The 20,302-nt window shown below is 48.1% G+C and overlaps 1 protein-coding gene across 2 annotated transcripts in view; it reads left to right on the top strand.

The window, feature by feature from the left end:
* Positions 1 to 103: 103 nt before the first annotated feature.
* ACADSB (acyl-CoA dehydrogenase short/branched chain) overlaps positions 104 to 20,302 on the top strand; it is a 39,894-nt gene continuing 19,695 nt past the window's right edge. Inside the window, exons 1-3 of one of the 2 annotated variants that reach the window (XM_002722594.6) lie at positions 104 to 160; positions 16,789 to 16,948; positions 20,141 to 20,241. In XM_002722594.6, the coding sequence (XP_002722640.4) occupies positions 119 to 160; positions 16,789 to 16,948; positions 20,141 to 20,241 (303 nt within the window). In that variant the 5' untranslated portion in view covers positions 104 to 118. Of the gene's footprint in view, positions 161 to 16,669; positions 16,949 to 20,140; positions 20,242 to 20,302 lie in introns of both variants that reach the window. The other variant, XM_089313866.1, reaches the window with a different exon arrangement.

The raw sequence follows: 20,302 nt of genomic DNA, 5'->3' as shown, positions 1-20,302 counted from the left end.
GGGGCCGGCGCGCGGCGCGGGGCGGGGTGGGGCGGGGCGGGCCGAAGCCACGCCCCCGGGCGCTGCGGCGAGGCCCCGAGGCGCTGGCGAGCGGAGGCCGGGCAGTCGTGTGGCTGCGATGGAGGGGTTGGCGGTCCGGCTGCTTCGCGGCAGCAGGCTGGTGAGTGCGTTCGGTGGCGAGCGCGCTGCGGGCCCGGGCGCCGGGGGCGCCCTGCAGAGGCCCGTCTCAGACCTTCCCCCCGCGGTGACGCCGACCCCCGACCCCCGAGCGGGCCTCCGGCCGAGCTGGTCTCTGCTGTCTGCATTTTTTTTTTTTTTTTAGGGAGGGCCGGGGGAGGCAGCTGGAGGCGAGAGGCCGGGGCTCTGGTCTGGAGGCTTCTTTGGCGAGCACTTTGCGTGGGCTCGGAGCACCACGGCGGCGAGGTGACCTTTGCAGGCGTCTGGGTCTGGGAGCCCCGCGCCCCCGGAGACGTCTCGCAGGGTTGTCACCGCTCGGACGCCCGAGCCCACCCGCGCCCGCCCTGGCACAGCTGGGTGGGAGTGCGGGGTCCCGGGGCGCCCTCCTCTCCGGCCTCCCGCCAGGCAGGCAGTGGGCTCTGCCCGTCGGTCGTGGGGGGCTCCCGCGGCCCATCCGGCCCCGCTTCCTCGAACCCGAGCCGAGCCGGCCGGCCGGACGCGCGCGAGCCGCGCTGCTGGCAGCCTTGCGCGGGGCCGCCGTGGCCGCCTGCGCGTCCGCTGCTGCCCGGCCCTTCCTGGTCTCGGATGGCGCCCTGCCCTCCGGGCTCGCTTGGTCTCCCTGGCCGGGCCCAGCCGCCGGGCCCTGCATTTGCCTGCAGGAGTTAGGAGCGCCTCAAGCCTAATTCTCGGAGGCAGGACTAGCGGTAACTGGTGTCATCTGTTTGATGGGCCCGAAGTGTTCAGAAAAGCGGTAAACCGTGTCAGCGTGCTGTTGCGAGGGAGCAGAAATGTGTTCTTGGGTGGCTGTTCAGTGCGGTTTTGGAGTTGCTGGTTAATAAATCAGCAGTTTCACAGTTCGGCGTCCTGGATCGGTCCCTGCTGTGCGGCCGGCGCGCTCCCTTGCTTTCCACACCGTCCGGACAAGTGCAGGACCCGGGGTGACGGGCGAGCTCAAGCGAGTAGGAGGGTGGCAGCGTTCACACTCCCGCTGACCGCGCGCTGGGCCCTCCTGCCCTGTGGCCTCCCCTCCCTAGGAGATGGGGGGCCTCTTTCCTTTGGACTTGGTTCTCTGGTGGCTCGTCATTGCGCTAGTCTCTGTCCCACTGTCACAACGAAGTGACCACAGGGAGGCTACTTTGTAAGCAAGAGTTTTGTCTTGGCTCATGGTTCTGGAGATCCGAGCTGCGGGGAGCTCACCTGATGGCGGCATTCCTGCTGGCCGAGTCCCAAGAGCACACAGACCCACACACGTGTGCGCATGTGTATGTGTGTCTCTGCCTCTTACGAAACCACGAGGGCTTGGTCATAGGGCTCTGCCCTGCTGACTGTAATCCCAATCATTTCCCAAAGGCCCAGCCTCGGAATGCCGTTACTGGACTAATGTCCACCCTGTTAATACCACACAATAGTTTCTACTCTCTTATTATTTTACAATGGGGATTAAATTTCAACACATGAAGCCTTGGTGGATACTCAAACCATAGCACCATTCCTTTATGGTTTTTTTTAAGAAATTTTATTTATTTATTTGACAGGTAGAGTTACAGACAGTGAGAGGAAGAGACAAGAAAGGTCTTCCTTCTGTTGGTTCATTCCCCAAATGGCTGCAACGGCCGGAGCTGCGCCGATCTGAAGCCAGGAGCCAGGAGCTTCTTCCGGGTCTTCCATGCGGGTGCAGGAGCCCAAACACTTGGGCCATCTTCTACTGCTTTCAAAACAGGACATAGCAGAGAGCTGGATAGGAAGTGGAGCAGCTGGGACTGGAACTGGCACCTATATGGGATGCCGGCACTGCAGGTGGAGGATTAACCTACTGCGCCAGGGCGCCAGCCCCTCCTTTATGGATTTTAAGGCTCTTATGTAATTAGCTGGCATAACTGAGTGAATGCTGACTATAGCACGTTGGTTGTGAATATAGGTTCTGCAGCCACTTCCTAGAAACATAACTGTGCAGGTTGCTTAACCCTCTTTGAATCTTAGTTTCCTGGTACGTAAAATGGAAAAATAATACCTACTGCTTGGAGCCAGCAATTTGACACTTGATGGTTGCAACACTAACATCCCATGTCGGAGCTGGAGTCTTGCCTGCCCCAGTTCCAATCCAGCTCCCTGCTACTGTGCCTTGAGGTGACTCAAGTCCTGGCTCCCTTCCATCCCCATGGGAGATCTAGATGGAGTTCCAGGCTTCTGGCTTCGGCCTGACCCACCCCCAGCCACTGTGGCGGTTTAGGGAGTGAACCATTGGATGGAAGACCTCTTTTCTCTCTGTCACTCCCTTTCTTTCTCTGTCACTCTGCCTTTCAAGTAAATAAAAATCTAAACAACAGAAATGGGGCCAACATTGTGACATAGCATGTTAACCTGCCACCTGCAACCTAGCATGCTATATGAGCATGCTTTGCAGTCCTGGCTGCTCCACTTCCAGTCCAGCTCCCTGCTAATGTGCCTGGGAAAGCAATAGGAGATGGGCCAAGTACTTAGGCCCCTGCACCCATGTGGGAGACCCAGAAGAAGCTCCTGGCTTCAGCTTGGCCCAGCCTTGGCCATTGCGGCCATTTGGGGAGTGAATCAGCAGATGGGAGACCTCTCTCTTTCTCTCTCTCTCTCTCTCTCTTTCTCTTTCTCTTTCTCTTTCTCTTTCTCTTTCTCTCTCTCTACCTTTCAAATAAATAAAATAAACCTTAAAAAAAAAAAAAACTAAAGTGAGGTATGTGGTACTTCAATCACATCTTCAAATGGATATTCTAAATTTGGAATTCAGTAAACTGCTTAGAAGATTCAGAATCCTTTAACTGTTTAGAAATGGAGAAGGAAATATTGCTCAATTTGCTGAACAGTAGTTCTCCCCACCCTGTTCACTGGGGGAGGGGATGCATTCCAAGACCCCCAGGGAATGCCTGAAACCAGATAGTGCTAAGCTCTCTCTATATGCAGTTTTTCTCATGCATCCATACCTATGGCAAACTCTTACCTTTGCACGTGTAGGGAGCACGGTAGAGCTTTTTTTCGGCAACCCTAAATGGCCAGCAGCGCACCTCGTGCACTGTGAGAAGCTTTATTAAAGAAAATGAGGGTTACCTGAAGCATCAAGGTACAACCCAGCTGATCTGATCACCAGGATCGGCAAGTGTGTTCCCTGCTGATTCTATCAGCCCTGAGGATAAGCAACAAATCCTCACTGTTCTTGAACAGAAAATGCTACTTCCTTGAGAGGCCTCTGCCAAGCACACACAGCCGGAGGCTTTTGGATAAAGTGTTCTCAGTGTGATTGTGACAGGGCCATTCCTGCCAAATCCCAACCCTGGATTCAGTATTGTAACCTGTACAACCGTCCGTATCTTCTTATGATCCTCATGCAGTTGTCAGAAGACCAGAGGTCCTGCATACTCTTCATCCAGTTGACTCCAATGGGTAACACCTGTACCAGACTATAGTACAGAATCACAACCAGGAAGCTGACATGGTTATAATCTACCAATCCTTTTCAGGTAGTCCCAGTTTTGAGTGTATGTGTGTGTGTGTATTCTGTGCAGTTTTTTTTTTTTAATTTTATTTATTTATTTGAGAGATAGAGCTACAGACAGTGAGAGGGCGAGAAGAGAGAAAGGTCTTCCTTCCATTGGTTCACTCCCCAAATGGATGCAATGGCTGGAGCTGCGCTGATCTGAAGCCAGGAGCCAGGTGCTTCTTCCTGGTCTCCCACGTGGGTGCAGGGGCCCAAGCATTTGGGCCATCTTCTACTGCTTTCAAAACAGGCCATGGCAGAGAGCTGGATAGGAAGAGGAGCAGCTGTGAATAGAACCAATGCCCATATGGGATGCTGGCACCGCAGGTGGAGGATTAATCTGCGACACAGTACTAGCCCCCTGTGCAGTTTTATCACAAGTATGTGTTTGTATCCACCACTCCAGTCAAGCTACAGATAATTCTAGCAGCGCTGAGTTCCCCTGTGTTGCCCTCTTTACCCACATGCCACCATCACCCCTGCCCTAGTCCTTAACACTTAGTAACCATTCATCACTTTCCATCTGTATAATTTTGACATTACAAGATGTTAGATAAATAGAATCACACAGATTGGTGGAATGAGAAGGCCATGCCAAGATGGCCACTGGCAAGCGAGCATCAGTTACTCAGGAATGGCTTCAAAACCACCTGGCAATGGAGCCTGCCTGGCAACAGGCTGTGATTGCTTAGGGAATAAACTGCCCCTTGACCGGATTGGCTGCCTCGGCTATATAAGCTGCTGTGCCAATTGAAATAAAGGAGTCTGTGGGCTGCTCACCTCTGGCCTGCTTTCACCCAATGCCCGGGGTCTGTGTGGTGACTCCGTGCCTCTTGTCCCCACTGCACTCCTCCTCTCAGAACGAATCCACAGCAACAACACAGTAATTTTTTTGCTAAATAGTAAGGGGCGGGGAACTTGTCCTTTTCCCTGTTAGGTTTAGTGGCTGGAGCATGGTAATTAAGTGACAAAAGACAAATTAGCAGTAGTAGAAGGTTTATTTGCTCTATCTCTGGTTTATTAAATGATTAAAGTTAAAGGCTTATACAGTGTTCCCTCTTATCTGTGGTTTTGTTTTCCATGGTTTCAGCTACCTACAGTCAACCATAGTCCAAAAATCTTAAATGGAAAATCCCAGAAATAAGCAATTCGTGGGTTTTGGGGCAGGCATTTTGTGTGGTGATTAAGACATTGCTTGGGACGCCCACATCCCATCCCTGAGTGTCTGAGTTCCAGTCCTGACTCCACTTCCAGTTCTAACTTTTTGTTCATGCATACTCTGGGAAACAGCAAGTGATAGCCCAAGTATTTTGGTCCCTGCCACCCATGAGGGAGACCCAAGTTGGATTCCAGGCCCTTAGCTGTTGCAGGCATATGGGAAGTGACCCAGCAGAGGGAAGATCTCTGCCTTTCAAATAAATAAAAATGAATCGCACACCCGAGAAACACACCTTCCTGCTCCCTCCCTCTGGACGTGGGTCACCTTCTTCCAGCATATCCACATAGTATCTCCTCTTGCCTGTCTATCATTTAGAAGCTCTCTCCATTATCTGGTCAGCTGTCCTGGTGTCCCAGTGCTTGCGGTCGAGTAACCCTTATTTCATTAAGTAGTAGCCCCGAAGCAAAGAGTAGTGATGCGAAAGAGGCACCAGGGTGTAAACCACGTTGGGAAGGACAGATCACCTCTGGTGCCACCAGGCAATCCAGCAGGGCCTGCAGGGAAAACAGCTTCCGTGTGCGGTTTGCAGCCATCCTCAGGGTCAGGCACATCCCCACAGGTAAGGGGGTGGCTGGGGTTGGGGGGTGAGGAGGCGTGGAAGACTACTGTTTACCTAATTTAGGGAAAAAAAGGAAGAAAGGACCATTTGTGGGAAACATAAGTAGATTTCTTTAGGGAGAGATAGGTGGATTTGGGAAGTCCAGGTGGTAAGAAAATGTGATGATGTTTGCCTATATTAGCGTGAGCGGTTTTTTCCACCTTCAGGGCCATAAAACTCTCCCAAAGAGGGGATTTATGGCAGCCACATCTCCCAGAGGTTGCTGCTTTTAGTCGGGTAATGGAAACTCCTAGAAGAGTTTTTTCTCTCCAATGTCTTCAACTTAAAAGAATCATTATGTCAACTCTGGGGTGCCAAGCAGGCCCCCACACCATACGTGGATTGACTCATGAGGACAACTGGATTGTTTGCAGTTTCTGACTATCGTGAACAAAGCTACTATGAATATTTATGTGTAGGTTTTGAAGTTAAGTTTTTATTTGTCTCAGATAAATATATCCAAATGCACAACCACTTGATCATATGGTGATTACACAGTAGTAAGAGATGCTGAACTGCTTTCAGAGTGGCTGCACCAGCAGCAGGGTATGAGATCCAGTTTCTCATCATCCTTACCAGTAGTTGATATCCATAGTTTTTTGCTATGGCTGTTCTGATAGAGTATAATTATAGCTCACTGTGTTAATATTCTTTCATTTCCAGCAAGGGTAGAAAAAATATTCTGGCTAGTTGATAATTAAAAAGTCTTTCTTTTAGATGTTATACACATTCACTTGTGTTATAAAATAAAATTATTTTACCTTTCTTTCATCTGTAATATTGAATCAATGCAAGAGGACATAGTATTTTTTTAAAAAAAGTTTCATTTATTTATTTGAAAGGCAGAGTTATAGAGAGAGATTTACATCTATCTACTGGTTCACTCCTCAAATGTCCACAATGGCCAGGCTGGGCCAGTATGAAACCAGTAGCCTAGAACTCCATGTAAGTCTCTCACGTGGATGGCAGGGGTTCAAGGATTTGGGCTGTCTTCCACTGCCTTCCTAGGCTCAGTAACAGAGAGCTGGATGAGAAGTAGAACAGCCAAGACACAAACTGGCACTCATATTGGATACCAGTGTTGCAGATAGCAGCCAAACCCACTGTGCCTGAGTGCCAGCACCAGGATGTGATTTTTTTTTTTTTTTAAGATTTATTTAGGCCAGCGCTGCGGCTCAATAGGCTAATCCTCCACCTGCGGCGCCGGCACACTGGGTTCTAGTGCTGGTCGGGCCACCAGATTCTGTCCCGGTTGCCCCTCTTCCAGTCCAGCTCTCTGCTGTGGCCAGGGAGTGCAGTGGAGGATGGCCCAAGTGCTTGGGCCCTGCACCCCATGGGAGACCAGGAGAAGCACCTGGCTCCTGCCTTCAGATCAGCGCGGTGCGATGGAGGGTGAACCAACGGCAAAGGAAGACCTTTCTCTCTGTCTCTCTCACTGTCTCACTGTCCACTCTGCCTGTCGAAAAAAAAAAAAAAAAGATTTATTTACTTATTTGAAAGAGTTACAGAGAGGCCGGCGCTGTGGCTCAATAGGTTAATCCTCCACCTTGCGGTGCCGGCACACCGGGTTCTAGTCCCGGTCAGGGCGCCGGATTCTGTCCCGGTTGCCCCTCTTCCAGGCCAGCTCTCTGCTATGGCCAGGGAGTGCAGTGGAGGATGGCCCAGGTGCTTGGGCCCTGCACCCCATGGGAGACCAGGAAAAGCACCTGGATCCTGGCTCCTGCCATCGGATCAGCGCGGTGCGCCGGCTGCAGCGGCGGCCATTGGAGGGTGAACCAACGGCAAGGGAAGACCTTTCTCTCTCTGTCTCTCTCTCTCACTGTCCACTCTGCCTGTCAAAAAATAAAAAAAAAAAAAAAAAAAAAAAGAGTTACAGAGAAGGAGAACTAGAGGAATCTTCCATCTGCTGGTTCACTTCCCAGATGGCTGCCACAGCCAGGCCTGGGCCAGGCCAACACCAGGGGCTTGCAGCTTGATCTGGATCTCCCGTGGGGGAGGCAGGAACCCAAACACTTGGGCCATCCTCTGCTGGTTTTCCCGGGCCATTAACAGGGAGCAGGCAGCAGCTTTACCCATAATGCCACAGTACCGGCCAGGTTGTCGTGTTTTTATATCATCAAAATATGCTTCCCAAGGATAAGCATTCTAATATTCTAGCTCTGGAATCTTAGTATGAATTGAGAAAAAAATTAAATTTGTTCTTGGCATCCATTATCTTTTGCCAGTATAAAAATGCACGTTAAATGTAAGAGATGACTAATAAAAGTACTAGAAATAGATGAGCAAGTTCCCTTGTTAGAATAAGAAAGGCCATTCTAATTAAAAGCTTGGATGCACTCTCCTGAAGAAAGATTAATAATTTTGACAAAACAAAAATAGATTTCAGCTTGGCAAAACAAAACTATAAGGAAAATCAAAAAGACAAATGACAAACTGGCCAAAAGAAATTGCAATTCCTGTCAGCAAAGAGCTAATTTATTTCATTTATATAGCTTCTGGAAATCAATAGGAAAGAAAAAAAATTTAATAGGAAAATAGTCACAGGACATGAATAAACAGTAAGCAAAAGGCTCAAGTGGTCTTTCAACATGGGAAAAGGTGCTTAAAATCATGAGATGCGCAAACCTAAGAGTGCTTGCCGGCAGGTCTCTCACCTGATATTTGTGCAGAAACCCCAAAATTGGCCAGCATGTGTTCTGGCAAGGCTCGGGGGAAACACTAGCAAGTCACCAAAGTGACATGAAAGTCACTCTGAATAGAAAAATTGGGGCAGTCGGCAGCCACAGGCAGAAGCACTAACGTCACACCGGGCCTCCCCAGACACAAAGCTTGTCCTTCCTCCTGTCCATCTGTCTGTGGTCAGCTAGTTCACAGCCCCTTCACTGCCACCGCCATTTCTCTACCCAGGGAAATACACCTGTGAACGCTTCTGTGCCATTTTAACAGTTGTAGATTTTGTGTAACCACCACAATCAAGGTGTCTCCAAAATCTCTCTTGTTTTAACGTTATTTATCATTTTTTTAAAAAGGAATTCTGTTTTACCAGCTCCATCTCACTTTCTCCCAGCCAGTCTCACAAACAGTGACCTTTATTAGCTTTCTGTAATAAATCCTAAAGTGCAGACTGGTTTAAAGAAGCAAAAAGCTGCCGGCATTGACAACGCAAAAGTATCAGAGGCGAGGGGGATTTTTTTTTTTTTTTTGACAGACAGAGAGTTAGACAGAGAGAGAGACAGAGAGAAAGGTCTTCCTTTTCCGTTGGTTCACCCCCAAATGGCCACCATGGCTGGTGCGCTGCGCCAGGTGCTTCCTCCTGGTCTCCCATGGGGTGCAGGGCCCAAGCACTTGGGCCATCCTCCACTGCCTTCCCGGGCCACAGCAGAGAGCTGGCCTGGAAGAGGAGCAGAATGTGGCGCCCCAGCTGGGACTAGAACCCGGGGTGCCGGTGCCGCAGGCGGAAGATTAGCTAAGTGAGCCATGGCGCCGGTCCAACAAGGGGGATTTTTGATGAAGGCAGGCCTGGGTGAGCACCTGAGGGGCAGTGGGCCTGAGCAGAGCGTGAGGATGACGGCTCTCAACAAGTACTTAGGTGGGCTAGAAGGTTCCGGAGCCTGACTACAGGTTGGCCAAGCAAAGAATCTGTCAGTAAGCCACAGATTTCAGCCCATGCTGCACATTAGGGTCACCTGGGGGAGCTTGATAGCAACAAGGAAGTCCAGGCCCAAGTCTCTTGAATAATAATCCAAATGGCAGAGCTGAGAGAACTCTTTTTTTTTGTTTTAAGCTCCTCAGATGACAGGGGTATGCAGCCAGAAATGATAACCCCTCATGTAATCCCCAGGGGCGCTTATGTCACGAACACTAACAGTGCCTCGCAAATGTCCCCAGGATAAGCCAGTTTCTTTAATTACGTGTACCTCTTCAGCAGTGAGTTTCTTAAGAAATCCATAAACTGTTCTGTAGCTTCATGCTGAGTACAGTATCTAAAACCTGCTTCTAGCATTTTAAAGCCGAGTCGACTTTGAAATCCCAAAGCATACATGTTTCTGGCAGTTAAACATACTTTTAGAAATCAGTTTGAAAGCTATCTGTATAATTTCCAGAAAGGCATAGGAGCTGATATAACTGGCATCCATATTTACACAACTTATTTTTGCTACAGATTTTTTTAACCACAATCCTGAAGCTGCTGCGAATGCTTCCTGTTCCTTCATTTTTTAAGGCTTATACTACAGCTGTGTGTACTCATTAGAAAATATACTATCATTTGGTGTATTTTTAGTTGACATAAATACTACTGTTCTGAACAAGGCCTTTTGCAGATTGCTTTCTTTATTTATTATTTTGTTTTCAAGATTCATTTTTATTGATACATGTAGTTCCCTAGTTCACTTTAACTGCGTAAAATACTCTGTGGAATCAGTATGCCACAACGTACGCATCCCTTTGTTGACAGACAATTGGATTTGGAATGTTACCTTTACAGACATCGCGGCATCCTTTGCACGTGTCTTCGTGTGCATGTGAATTCAGGTGGCCTTGCTGGTCCTTAGTGTGAATTGACTTAATCCATTTTGTGCTGCTATAATAGAATACCTAGTATGGGTACTTGTAAAGAACCAAAATTTGTTTCTCATGTTCTGGATGCTGGAAAGTTCGAGTTCAAGGTGCTGGTGGACGCGGTGTCTGGTGAGGGCTTGAGGACTGCCGAATGCTCACATGGCAGACCCCAAGAGGGCACGCAAACAGTGTTTCCTGAAGCCTCTTCTATAGGGGCTCACCCCACTCTTGAGGGGGGAGCGCTCCTGGCTTCATCACCTCTTAGAGGCTCTGTCTCTTCACACTGTTACATTAACCATTAAGTGTCAACAAACACCTGAATTCTGGAGGATATGCATTCAAACTGTAGCATTTGTCTCCATCTTTACTGTCAGTGATGTGTGCACTCAAACTCTGGAATGTAAGAGTGTCTCCTCTCCCCTGTCCCTTTCCTAACCCATACGAGTTAAGCCATAGCAGCAGAGCCGCAGCCTGAGAAAGACTGAGCTGGAAAGAATGGGAGGAAAGCAAGAGCGAAGCAAAGTCATGGGATTTGGGAATAAGAGCATTTGGAGGTAGGAGGATGTGCTGGACCAAAGGAAAGCTGCCAGGGCAAGTGAGTCGAAGCCTAGAAGGCACAGAGATGCCTGCGGGCGGTCCTGGGAGAGAGAGTGCTACCAGTGAGGGGAAAGTCGTCTTGGGAGGGCTGAGGAGTGGGTGAGGGAGGGGGTGAAGTTGCAGGTACAGCAGGTAAGACCACTCAGGCAGGGTCTGGCTGCAGAGGGGAGGAGGGGAAAGGTGGCAGCTGGAGGCGGAAGCGAGGTCAGAGATGGTTCACCCAGCAAGAGTCGGCGCTTAAGAGAAGCCTGAGGGAGAAAAGGGCGGTGCTGAGAGTGCAGAGGTGGTGGCTGCAGTCACCAGGCAGAGGGGGACGACGGGTGCAAATTCACGATGATTTACGGCTTCGGTGCAGAAAGGTGAAGGTGTTCTTGTTGGTGCTTGCTTTCCCTTTACAGGAGAGGCCATCCCTGGCAGTGAGGGATGGGCGTTTGAGGACAGTGTGGGGCCATCCCTGGCAGTGAGGGGTGGGCGTTTGAGGACAGTGTGGGGCCATCCCTGGCAGTGAGGGGTGGGCGTTTGAGGACAGTGTGGGGCCATCCCTGGCAGTAAGGGAAGGGCGTTTGAGGAGAATGTGGGGCCATCCCTGGCAGTGAGGGATGGGCGTTTGAGGACAGTATGGAGTTTGAGGTGATCATTTCAGAGCGTGGGAAAGGGACCGACTGCGAAACTGGAAAGCCAGACATCCAAGCACCAGGTTGGGTTGGCGGCTGTGGATTTGGAGTTGTACGAGACTCGCTCTGTGTGAGGTCACGGTCATGACTGGATAAACTCTCCGACCATCAGGGAACTCCTGTTACTTTTACAACTCTTCTGTAAGGCGAACGTCTCAGCATAAAAAATTCAAAAGAAGAAACCTGCGTAAGAATGTTTGGGATATTGTGATGTGAGTGCTTGCGAAGAGCACCATGGAACCTAAGTGGGTCTGAGAGTAATGGAAGCGGGAGCCCGAGGGGGAGACAGGAACTAGAGGCTGGAAGGTGGGGAAAACTGGTAGTGTCTGGAAAAGTTAATGACACTTTAGTGGGCAAACCAGGGATGTGTCCTGAGGAAGAGCCATGTGATGCAGAGACTTGACTATGGAGGACTGACTTGGGGTGGATGACCCGTCAAACCGTGTGGCCCTGGACAGTCACTGGAGCGCAAGGGTTCAAGCCCGGTGTCGCCTGAGCTGCTCTCCTGGACTCTGAACTCCGCTAGGACACTGGGGAAGGTGTTTGTGAGCGAGGTCCAGTAAACACGAGGAATTGGCAGGAGGGCAGGAGAGCCAGCCACCCAGTGTGGGAAAGGGTGAGGCTGGAAGCCGGCCCGAGCCTCCGGGGAAATGGGCTGTTTGTTCTTGAAGCTTCGCTGTGGAGTCGGGAGCCAATGGACTCACTCTCAGAAGGTTTATTGAGAAAGAAGAAACAGTTTGTACTCACGAGAACCTCGGGGAAAGTATGAGCTCTGGGAAAGCAAAGTTGCCGTTCAGGAGAGGGAAAGCCACGTTCTGAGGTGTTGAGGAGGGGGAGCCTTGGGCTGGGGTCTGTGATGATGAGCGTCCTGGCCAGCAGTCAGCAGCTGGGATACGCAGGAGCTCTGGAACCATCTCAGAGGAAAGAGCAGGAAGGCACATTCGGGAGGGAAGCAGTGAGCAGGGAGTCAGGGTGAGGCACCACGAGGGCTCTGATGCATCTCCCCTGGCCTTTCAGACTGGGAAAGCCCCCGGTAGGAAGCACTTGAACATCTGGACCAAGAAGCTGGCACATAATGTAGAAGGGGTGATAACTAAAGTAGAGGCTACACTTAATGAGGTTAGCAAAAGATTTACCAGAACATTCTGCAGTCCGCAGTTCTTAAGTTTGTGCTGTAAATGAAATATATACAGACATGAAGTTTATAGACCTTTTCTCAAAATGTGTAAAATGCGTAAAGTATAGAGACTCATGGAGAAAATCAGTAATAAAATAGCGATAAAGTATTTTTCAGATTGTGATGCAGTATTATGTGCTTCTTAATTAAATAAGATCTGGCAGTGGTTCTGGTAACTTATAATTTTTGAAGTAGTGATGAGCACAAACAATATTTGAAGATATTCGCACCAACTCAGTGTGATTTAAAAATATCTGTGATCTCTTTTTGTGACAGAGTTGCAGATACTGCTCATTCTACTGTAACTTGTTGCCCACCTTTATAATCAAAAGAAATTTTAGCAAGAAGTTAATGAAACAGAGATGTCATTTCCTCTGTCGAGGTTCGTGGACTTGATTATTCTGTTCACAGGCGGTGTGGGCCTCGGTCTAACCATCGGCACTTCTGAGTTTAGCAGAACTCTGGTCAGTGGGTAGCAAACAGATCAGACTTGCGCTCTGAGAAGTATTTGGCAAGGCATAAATCACCATCATTCTATTCAAGGAGCAACTGCTGCTCTGTACAAAAAAATGTGATGATGTTGTGCTGTGGGTTATAACTGTGGGAAATCATTCTGATGGCGTGGACAGCACTGGAGAGCAGGCGATGTTAGGAAATCAGCACCGAAACCAGGGCTGTGCAGTTAAAGGCAAGGAAGACCAAGTTCCATTGTTAAAAAAAACCGCCACAGTACGTGGAAAGCGTTTCCTGCCAGAAAGGTAACACCCAGTGCTTTGGCTAAAACTGGATTCCATTCAGCGCCCAGCGTCTAGACAGCTGTGTTTTACCACGCGCCTTCTCATTAATCTCACCCTGCGACTGTGTACCATTTTCAGAAGTACATTTGCCTCTGCTGTCTGTGACTCTAAAATAACGGCTGTGTGTAGAGCGCTCCTGGGCTTTGTCATGCCTCGTCGTGGGGCTCACGGTGGCGTCAGCGGGGAAATCGGGTCTCACTGGAAGAGCCGCTGGCTTCTTCAGTGTCTCGGCAGTGGGCTTTCTTAAAAGATAATCTCGGTATAAAGGTGATGTGTTGACTGAGATTCACAGAGAATTCTGTAGTGGGTTTCATTAACGATGAAAACAGCCTCTGCGAGAAATAAGGAATGTGGGCAGCGTGGTGCCGATGCGATGGGAAGCAAGGCACGCTTCCTGAGCGTGTTGTGAGGAGACTGGTTGGCTCCTGGGGACATCATCCGTGACCACGCCCGGCCCTGTGCAAGGTGGTCCCCATACTTGCCTCGCCTCCTTCTCCCCGGATGCTGCCGCTCCCTCTGCCTGCCCCCGCCCTCCCGCTTCGAGCCCCTGTGCACTCCAGAGCTTACCTGCCCTCCCCTAAGGCTTTTTAATTCTTCCTGGCTCAGCGGACCTCACGTGTCTCCCTTCCCTCTTGCTAGTCCAAAGTGTTCCTGTCCTAACCCTTAAGGAGTAAAAGGTGTTCCTTGCAGCCTTGCCCTGAACTAGCTAATCCTGAAAACAAACGAAAAATTCACAGACACCTACAGTTTTCTTGTGGCTGTCAGTGTCCTTTTTCTGAGGAGTTATGCCTGCTCCTAGGCACAGACCGCAAAGATGGGCTGATACGCAGCGAAGATGAACAACTCTTATTTCTTTCTTCTCTTTCTCTCGGCTTTCCAGTATATGACCTAAACTACTGGGAAAACATACGTCAGGGCGTTACCCACATTTGTTAAAGGATTTGGAACACACTGTTAGCAACAAATAAGAGCTGACAGTGTGACCCTGTTATTACTACTGCGTCTCTTATGATCATTGCTGGTTCTTAGAAGTCGTAATTGAGATAGTCAGTAACACTGATTGAGCCCTTGCTATTTGATAGGTACTGTGCTAAACCCTTTATATGGACTGTTTCAGTAATCCTCAAAAAACCCAAGAGGTTTTACTATCTGCCTTTTACAGGTAAGGAAACATTCTGGGAGGTTTAAATGAGAGGTTAAAAGTCACTTGCCAGGACCGGCGCTGTGGTGTAGCGGGTAAAGCTGCTGCCTGCAGTGCCGGCATCCCATTTAGGTGCCATTTCAAGTCCCAACTCCACTTCTGATCCAGCTCTCTGCTATGGCCTGGAAAAGTAGAAGATGGCCCAAGTCCTTGGGTCCCTGCACCCACATGGGAGACCCAGAAGAAGCTCCTGGCTTCTGGCTTCAGATTGGCCCAGCTTTGGCCATTGCGGCCATTTGGGGAGTGAGCCAGTGGATGGAAGACTTTCTCACTCTCTCTGCCTCTCTGTAGATCTGCCTTTCAAATAAATAAATCTTAAAAAGGGAGAAAAAAAAGATGAAAGAAAGAAAAGAAACAGAGCTGAGCCTGGAACCTAGGCACTCTGGTGTGGCATCCTAATCACTTGCCCAAGATCACATAGCCATAAATATCAGATGCTAGAATCTGAAATTACTTCTTCCAGACTCCAGAGTCTGTTTTTCTTCAACCCTGTACTGCACTATCTCACTAGTGAGAGGCTGGAAAAAAAAAAAAAAAAAGCCATTCATGGAAGGGGTCAATTGTAGATGGGACTACTGTTATATTCTAGTTTCCCTGCCTAAGAAGTCAATGAAGTATAAAATACATTTTTAAAAGGATTTTATTTTTATTTGTTTGAGAGGTAGATTTACAGACAGTGAAAGGGAAAGACAGAGTGAGAGGTCTTCCATTCGCTGGTTCACTCCCCAAATGGCCGCAATGGCTGGAGCTGAGCTGATTGACCCGAAGCCAGGAACCAAGAGCCAGGAACTTCTCCCGGGTTTCCTACACAGGTGCAGGGGCCCAAGGACCTGGGCCATTTTCTACTGCTTTCCCAGGTAATAGCAGAGAGCTGGATCAGAAGAGGTGCAGCTGGGACTAGAACAGGTGCCCATATGGGATGCTGGCACCACAGACGGAGGATTAACCTACAGCGCCACAGCGCTGGCCCCTAAAATACATTTGGAGAGTGAGTTCCGTAAGGGACAGAGATGTCAGGTTTCTTTTTAAATTATAATACCAACCAAACTCTGAATGTGTTAAAGTTGATTATCAAAGAATAGAATGGACAACTTTAATTCCAGTGCCTTCAAATGAGTCTATGCTGTCTTTATTTATTGCCCAGTTAAAAAATAAGATTGGTAGAACTGTGAGTTCTACAAGTCTGTCCAGAGACCAACAAATTAGACAAGACCCTCTGTAGTTAAGTAGGTCCCACTTGTGTTCATCTGCCTGGGCTGGTTTGTGATGCTTCATTGAGAGTGGTCCTTGTTTTCTGCTCGCTGTTGGACAATCCACTTGTCATGCTTTAGAAGTTCTGTTCAGACAAGTTAGACAAAATAACACAAATAAATAGATCTTTGCAATGGGCTAAAAAACTGTGTGGTGTTCCCCTCTCCCCCACTGCCAAAAGGAGCTTGGATCTAGGTTGTATATTTTCTTAGGTAGATGGAACCCTGAATTTGGAGCTGTGTTCCTCCATTTGCCACGCTGTTTGTCTGTGGACAAATTACTGAACTGTTCTGTGCTTCCTTGATATCACCTAATGAATAATGGCAAACTAGCCTACAGTTCCCTTAGAAAAGTGTAGACAAGATAGGTCATGTGCAGATTTTGCTTTGTATCTACTAAGTGAAACTTTCTGGATGAGATATATATTGACAATAAAGGAAAGTTTTAAAGAACAAAAAAAAAAAAAAAAAGAGAGAGAGAGTGAGTTCCATCTAGAAAGTTCTGTTTCCTGGCAAAAGTTAATTATCTGGGAAGTTTATTTACTTAGAACAACTCATTGCTCAATATAAGGAGATATATAAACTAATTTGTGTTCCAAAGGCAGTGAGTTTAAATGTGCTAGGTTAGGGTCTCTAGTTTTGGTGTTAGGTCATCCCTCAGTATCCTTGGGGAACTGGTTCCCTGACCCCCCTCAAATACCAAAGCCTACAGACGCTCAAGTCCCTGGTGTAAAATGGTGTATTACCTGTTTAACCCATGTACATCCTACTGTGTACTTCCAGTGGTCTTTAGGCTTGTACCTAACACAGTGTAAATGCTATGAGGTTGCTGTTTAGAGGACAATGACAGGAATAACGTTCACTGCAGACTTGTTTTTCCACTGTTTTTGATCTGTGACTGCCTGAGTCCACAGACGGGGCACCTGTGGGTACTGCGGGCCGCCTGCGAGAAGACAGATTATGAAGTCAATCCCAAAGCCACTGACACTCTTGCTCTTGCGTGTGTTCCTTCTTCAACGGGCTGTTCCCGCAGCTGAGAAGAAACTTCCCAAGCTGCCTGTCTTCCTGGAAAATCCCGCCTCGTGTCCTCAAGTCCTCCCAGTCGGAAGCTCTGCTTGATACAACAAATAATGGACTGCCCTTCGCTCCACTGCAAACATTCACAGATGAAGAAATGATGATCAAGAGCTCAGGTGTGTGACTTTCTCACCTCATCCTGGTATTGCTCTGGCAGTAGGAACTCTTGACATGATTCAGGAGGTTTGCTCAGCTCAGGTTGCCAATGGAGGGGTTTCTGGTGTAAAAAAAGTTTTTGAAAAAAAGTAATAGATATCTAAGATTTTAAAAGCAGCAGCAGAACAAAAGACTGTGGTTAAAGGTTAAGTCTTTCCCACTCCTGTTCTCTGGCTCCCTACTTTTCAGAAGCCATCTTGTTAGCAGTTTCTTATGTGGACTTGCAGAGTTAGGAGTGCATATATGGGACAGGTGTCATGGCATAGCAAGTGAAGCTGCTGCCTGCAGCCTGGCATCCTGTGTGGGCACCAGTTGAGCCCTGGCTGCTCCATTTCTGATCCAGCTCCCTGCTAATGTGCCTGAGCAAGCAGCAGAAGGTGGCTCCAGTCTTTGAACCCCTGCACCCATGGTTAGGGACCCAGAGGAAGCTCCTGGATCCTGGGTTTGGACTAGTCCAGCTCTGGCCATTGTGGCCATATGGGTAGTGAATCAGCAGATGGAAGATCTCTCTCTCTCTCTTTCTGTCTCCCTCCCTTTTCCCCCCAACCACCTCCATAAACTCTGCGTTTCAAGTAAATAAATAAATCTTTAAAAAAAGTCCGTATATTTTCCCCTTTTTTTAGACAGTGGGGTTTTCATGCTTTAAATGGAGTTTAAGATGTGCGTTTATCTGTGAAATGCCTGTGGTGGGAACTGGGTGTCTGAATCAAGACGCAGAAGTTGTTTGCCTTTATACCTTTCATCAGTTTACCTTCATTTATTTATGTGAATGGATTTGTGTGTGTGTGAGATTCACATATACCTGAGACTCTGCAGCACCACGTCAGAACTGTGGTTCCTAGGGCATATGAGTAGTGAGTGTACTAGATCTCTTTTGCTGTGTAACAAAGTACACAAAGTTGGTGGGGTAAACAACATTTAGCAGTTCCCAGTTCTGTAGGCTCGAAGTCCAGGAGTTCAGGGTCTCACAGGGCTGACCTCAGCATGTCAGCCAGGCGCTGTTTCCACCTGGAGCTGAGTCCTCACGTGGTGGCGTGAGGATTCAGTCCCTCACAGCTATAGGCCCGAGGTCTGATTGCGTCTTAGCTGGCTGTCAGCCTGGGTTGCTCTCAGCCTCTCACGGCCTCTTTTTGCTGCCACGCGGCACCCTCCATGTTCAAAGTCAACAGTACCTCCCTCGCATCAGTTCCCTCTTATGCTTAACATCTGTCTCATCAGGAAAAGCCTCATGCTTTCTAAGAGCTCACCTATTTAGGCCAGGCCCACCAACAGCCATCTGCCTGTTTTCAGGTCGGCTGATTTGGGGCCTTAATTTTACCTGTAAAACTCTTCACAGTAGCACTTAGGTTCGTGTCCAAATAATCAAAGACACGACGTGTACCTCGGGGCTGGCAATCTGGAGCCTCCTTAGAATTCTGCCTACCACAATAAGTAAATTCCTTTTTCTTTATTCCCCTCAGCTTTTAGTATGATCTTTGAGGGAGGTGAGTTTCAGGTAGTAGGGAAGAAACAGGGTAAGAGGTCAGATATTGTATGTAAGTCGAGAGAATTTGCGTTCAGTACCTTGATTCTCCATCCTGGATCGCTCGTGTATTTAGCACCCACCTTGTCTGCGCACAGAAGCAGCAAAGCTGGTAGGAGACGCACCACGATTTTCCAGGGACTTGTAGTCCACTGGCAGAGACCGTCAAGTGAAACGGAGATTTCAAGACCCTAGGATAAATGTCACTGAAAAAAGTAGAGAGCATGTAGGGAGCGGAGCAGAGAGCACCTCAAACTTAGCAGGAGTGGCGGGGAGAGGGCAGGAAGCGGTCAGCAGAAGCTTCTAGAGACCTAGAGACTGCAGGACCTACGCTGAACCTGCACGCATGAGGGAAGTTTGCCTGCTGGACAAGGGAGGGCAGGGCGCAGCGGACGGGGGAATATGGACGAGCAAGCGGCTTGCGTGGAACTCCGGTTCCGCCTGGTTGTCTCCTCTGCCCACCCGCAGCACTTGATATTATGAGGGCAGTAAAGTTAACAAGGTATTTTCATGCCAGTGAATTCCAGATGTGTGGAAGACTTAAGCATAAAAATTGAAAACTAAATTAAAAAAAAAATGAAACCTTAAAGGTTTGGAAACATGGTTTTCAGCTGGTAGCAAGACATTTTTGGTTGTCACAAAGTAGGGGCTGGGGGTGCTACTGGCACCTAGCAGGTAGAGGCCAAGGATGCCGCTCAACAGCCCCCCTAACAAACACGTGCCCCAGCGTCCCTGGTGCCAGGGTGGAGAAATGCTGTCCGTGTGACAGTGCTGGTATTAAAGGGACCGCGTGAGATAGCATCAGCTGGCGTGCAAGGAGGTAAGTAGGAGAGGAAAAGCGAGGCACAGTTGACTGTATTTTGTGATTCCTTTGTGTAAAATATATACATGCACATATATAATGTATGTGTCTATTTAGGTAGACATTGATTTTCAAAGAAAATTTTCAGAAAAAATACATAATAAAATTAGGTACCTTTGGGGAGAGAAACTGGAGGGCCAGTATAGGAAGTAAGGCTTTCATTTTCCATTTTATGCTTTGTACATTGTTTATATTTTTTGAACCATATGTATATATTATTCATTTTTGACAACCTAAAAGACTATCAAGGGAGGTGGGGAATCTATACTTTTTGTAATAAAAAATAACTTAAATTCTGTTTTAAAAGAATAAGTGTAATAGTGTGTATTTTAATTTTTAAAAAAGATTTATTTACATATTTTAAAGAGTGAGGGTGTGAGAGAGAGAGATCTTCAACCCACTGGTTCACTCCCCAAATAGCTGTAATGGCTAGAGCTGAGCCAGGACAAAGCCAGGAACCCAGCGCTCTATCCAGGTCTCCCCGTGGGTGGCAGGACGCAGGCACCTGGACAATCTTCTACTGTTTTCCAAGCACAAGGGCCTGGGGCAGGAGCAGAAGCAGAGCAGCTGTGACTCAGATCAGTGCTTTGATGTGGGTGTTGGCATTGCAAGGGGCAGCTTAGCTCACTGTCCACGCTAGCCCTATTTTCATGTATTTTAGAAAGTAAAGTTTTGTCATCAAACTATGCTGTAAGTGAACCGTTATAGTCTTTATTAATATGGGTGCCACTTAACATACACTTACCACTAATTCTTTTTTTACTGCAGTTAAAAAGTTTGCAGAAGAACAGATTGCTCCTTTGGTTTCCAGCATGGATGAAAATGCAAAAATGGAGAATTCAGTAATACAAGGATTATTTCAACAAGGGGTATGTATTCCATAACCCTTCAAGTTTCAAACTTTTATAAATATATCATATTAAAATGCAT

The sequence above is a fragment of the Oryctolagus cuniculus genome, chromosome 15, assembly GCF_051225735.1.
Source record: "Oryctolagus cuniculus isolate XC-2025 breed Fujian yellow rabbit chromosome 15, ASM5122573v1, whole genome shotgun sequence".
In the NCBI taxonomy this organism is placed as follows: domain Eukaryota; kingdom Metazoa; phylum Chordata; class Mammalia; order Lagomorpha; family Leporidae; genus Oryctolagus; species Oryctolagus cuniculus.
This window is presented reverse-complemented; position numbering and strand designations above follow the sequence as displayed.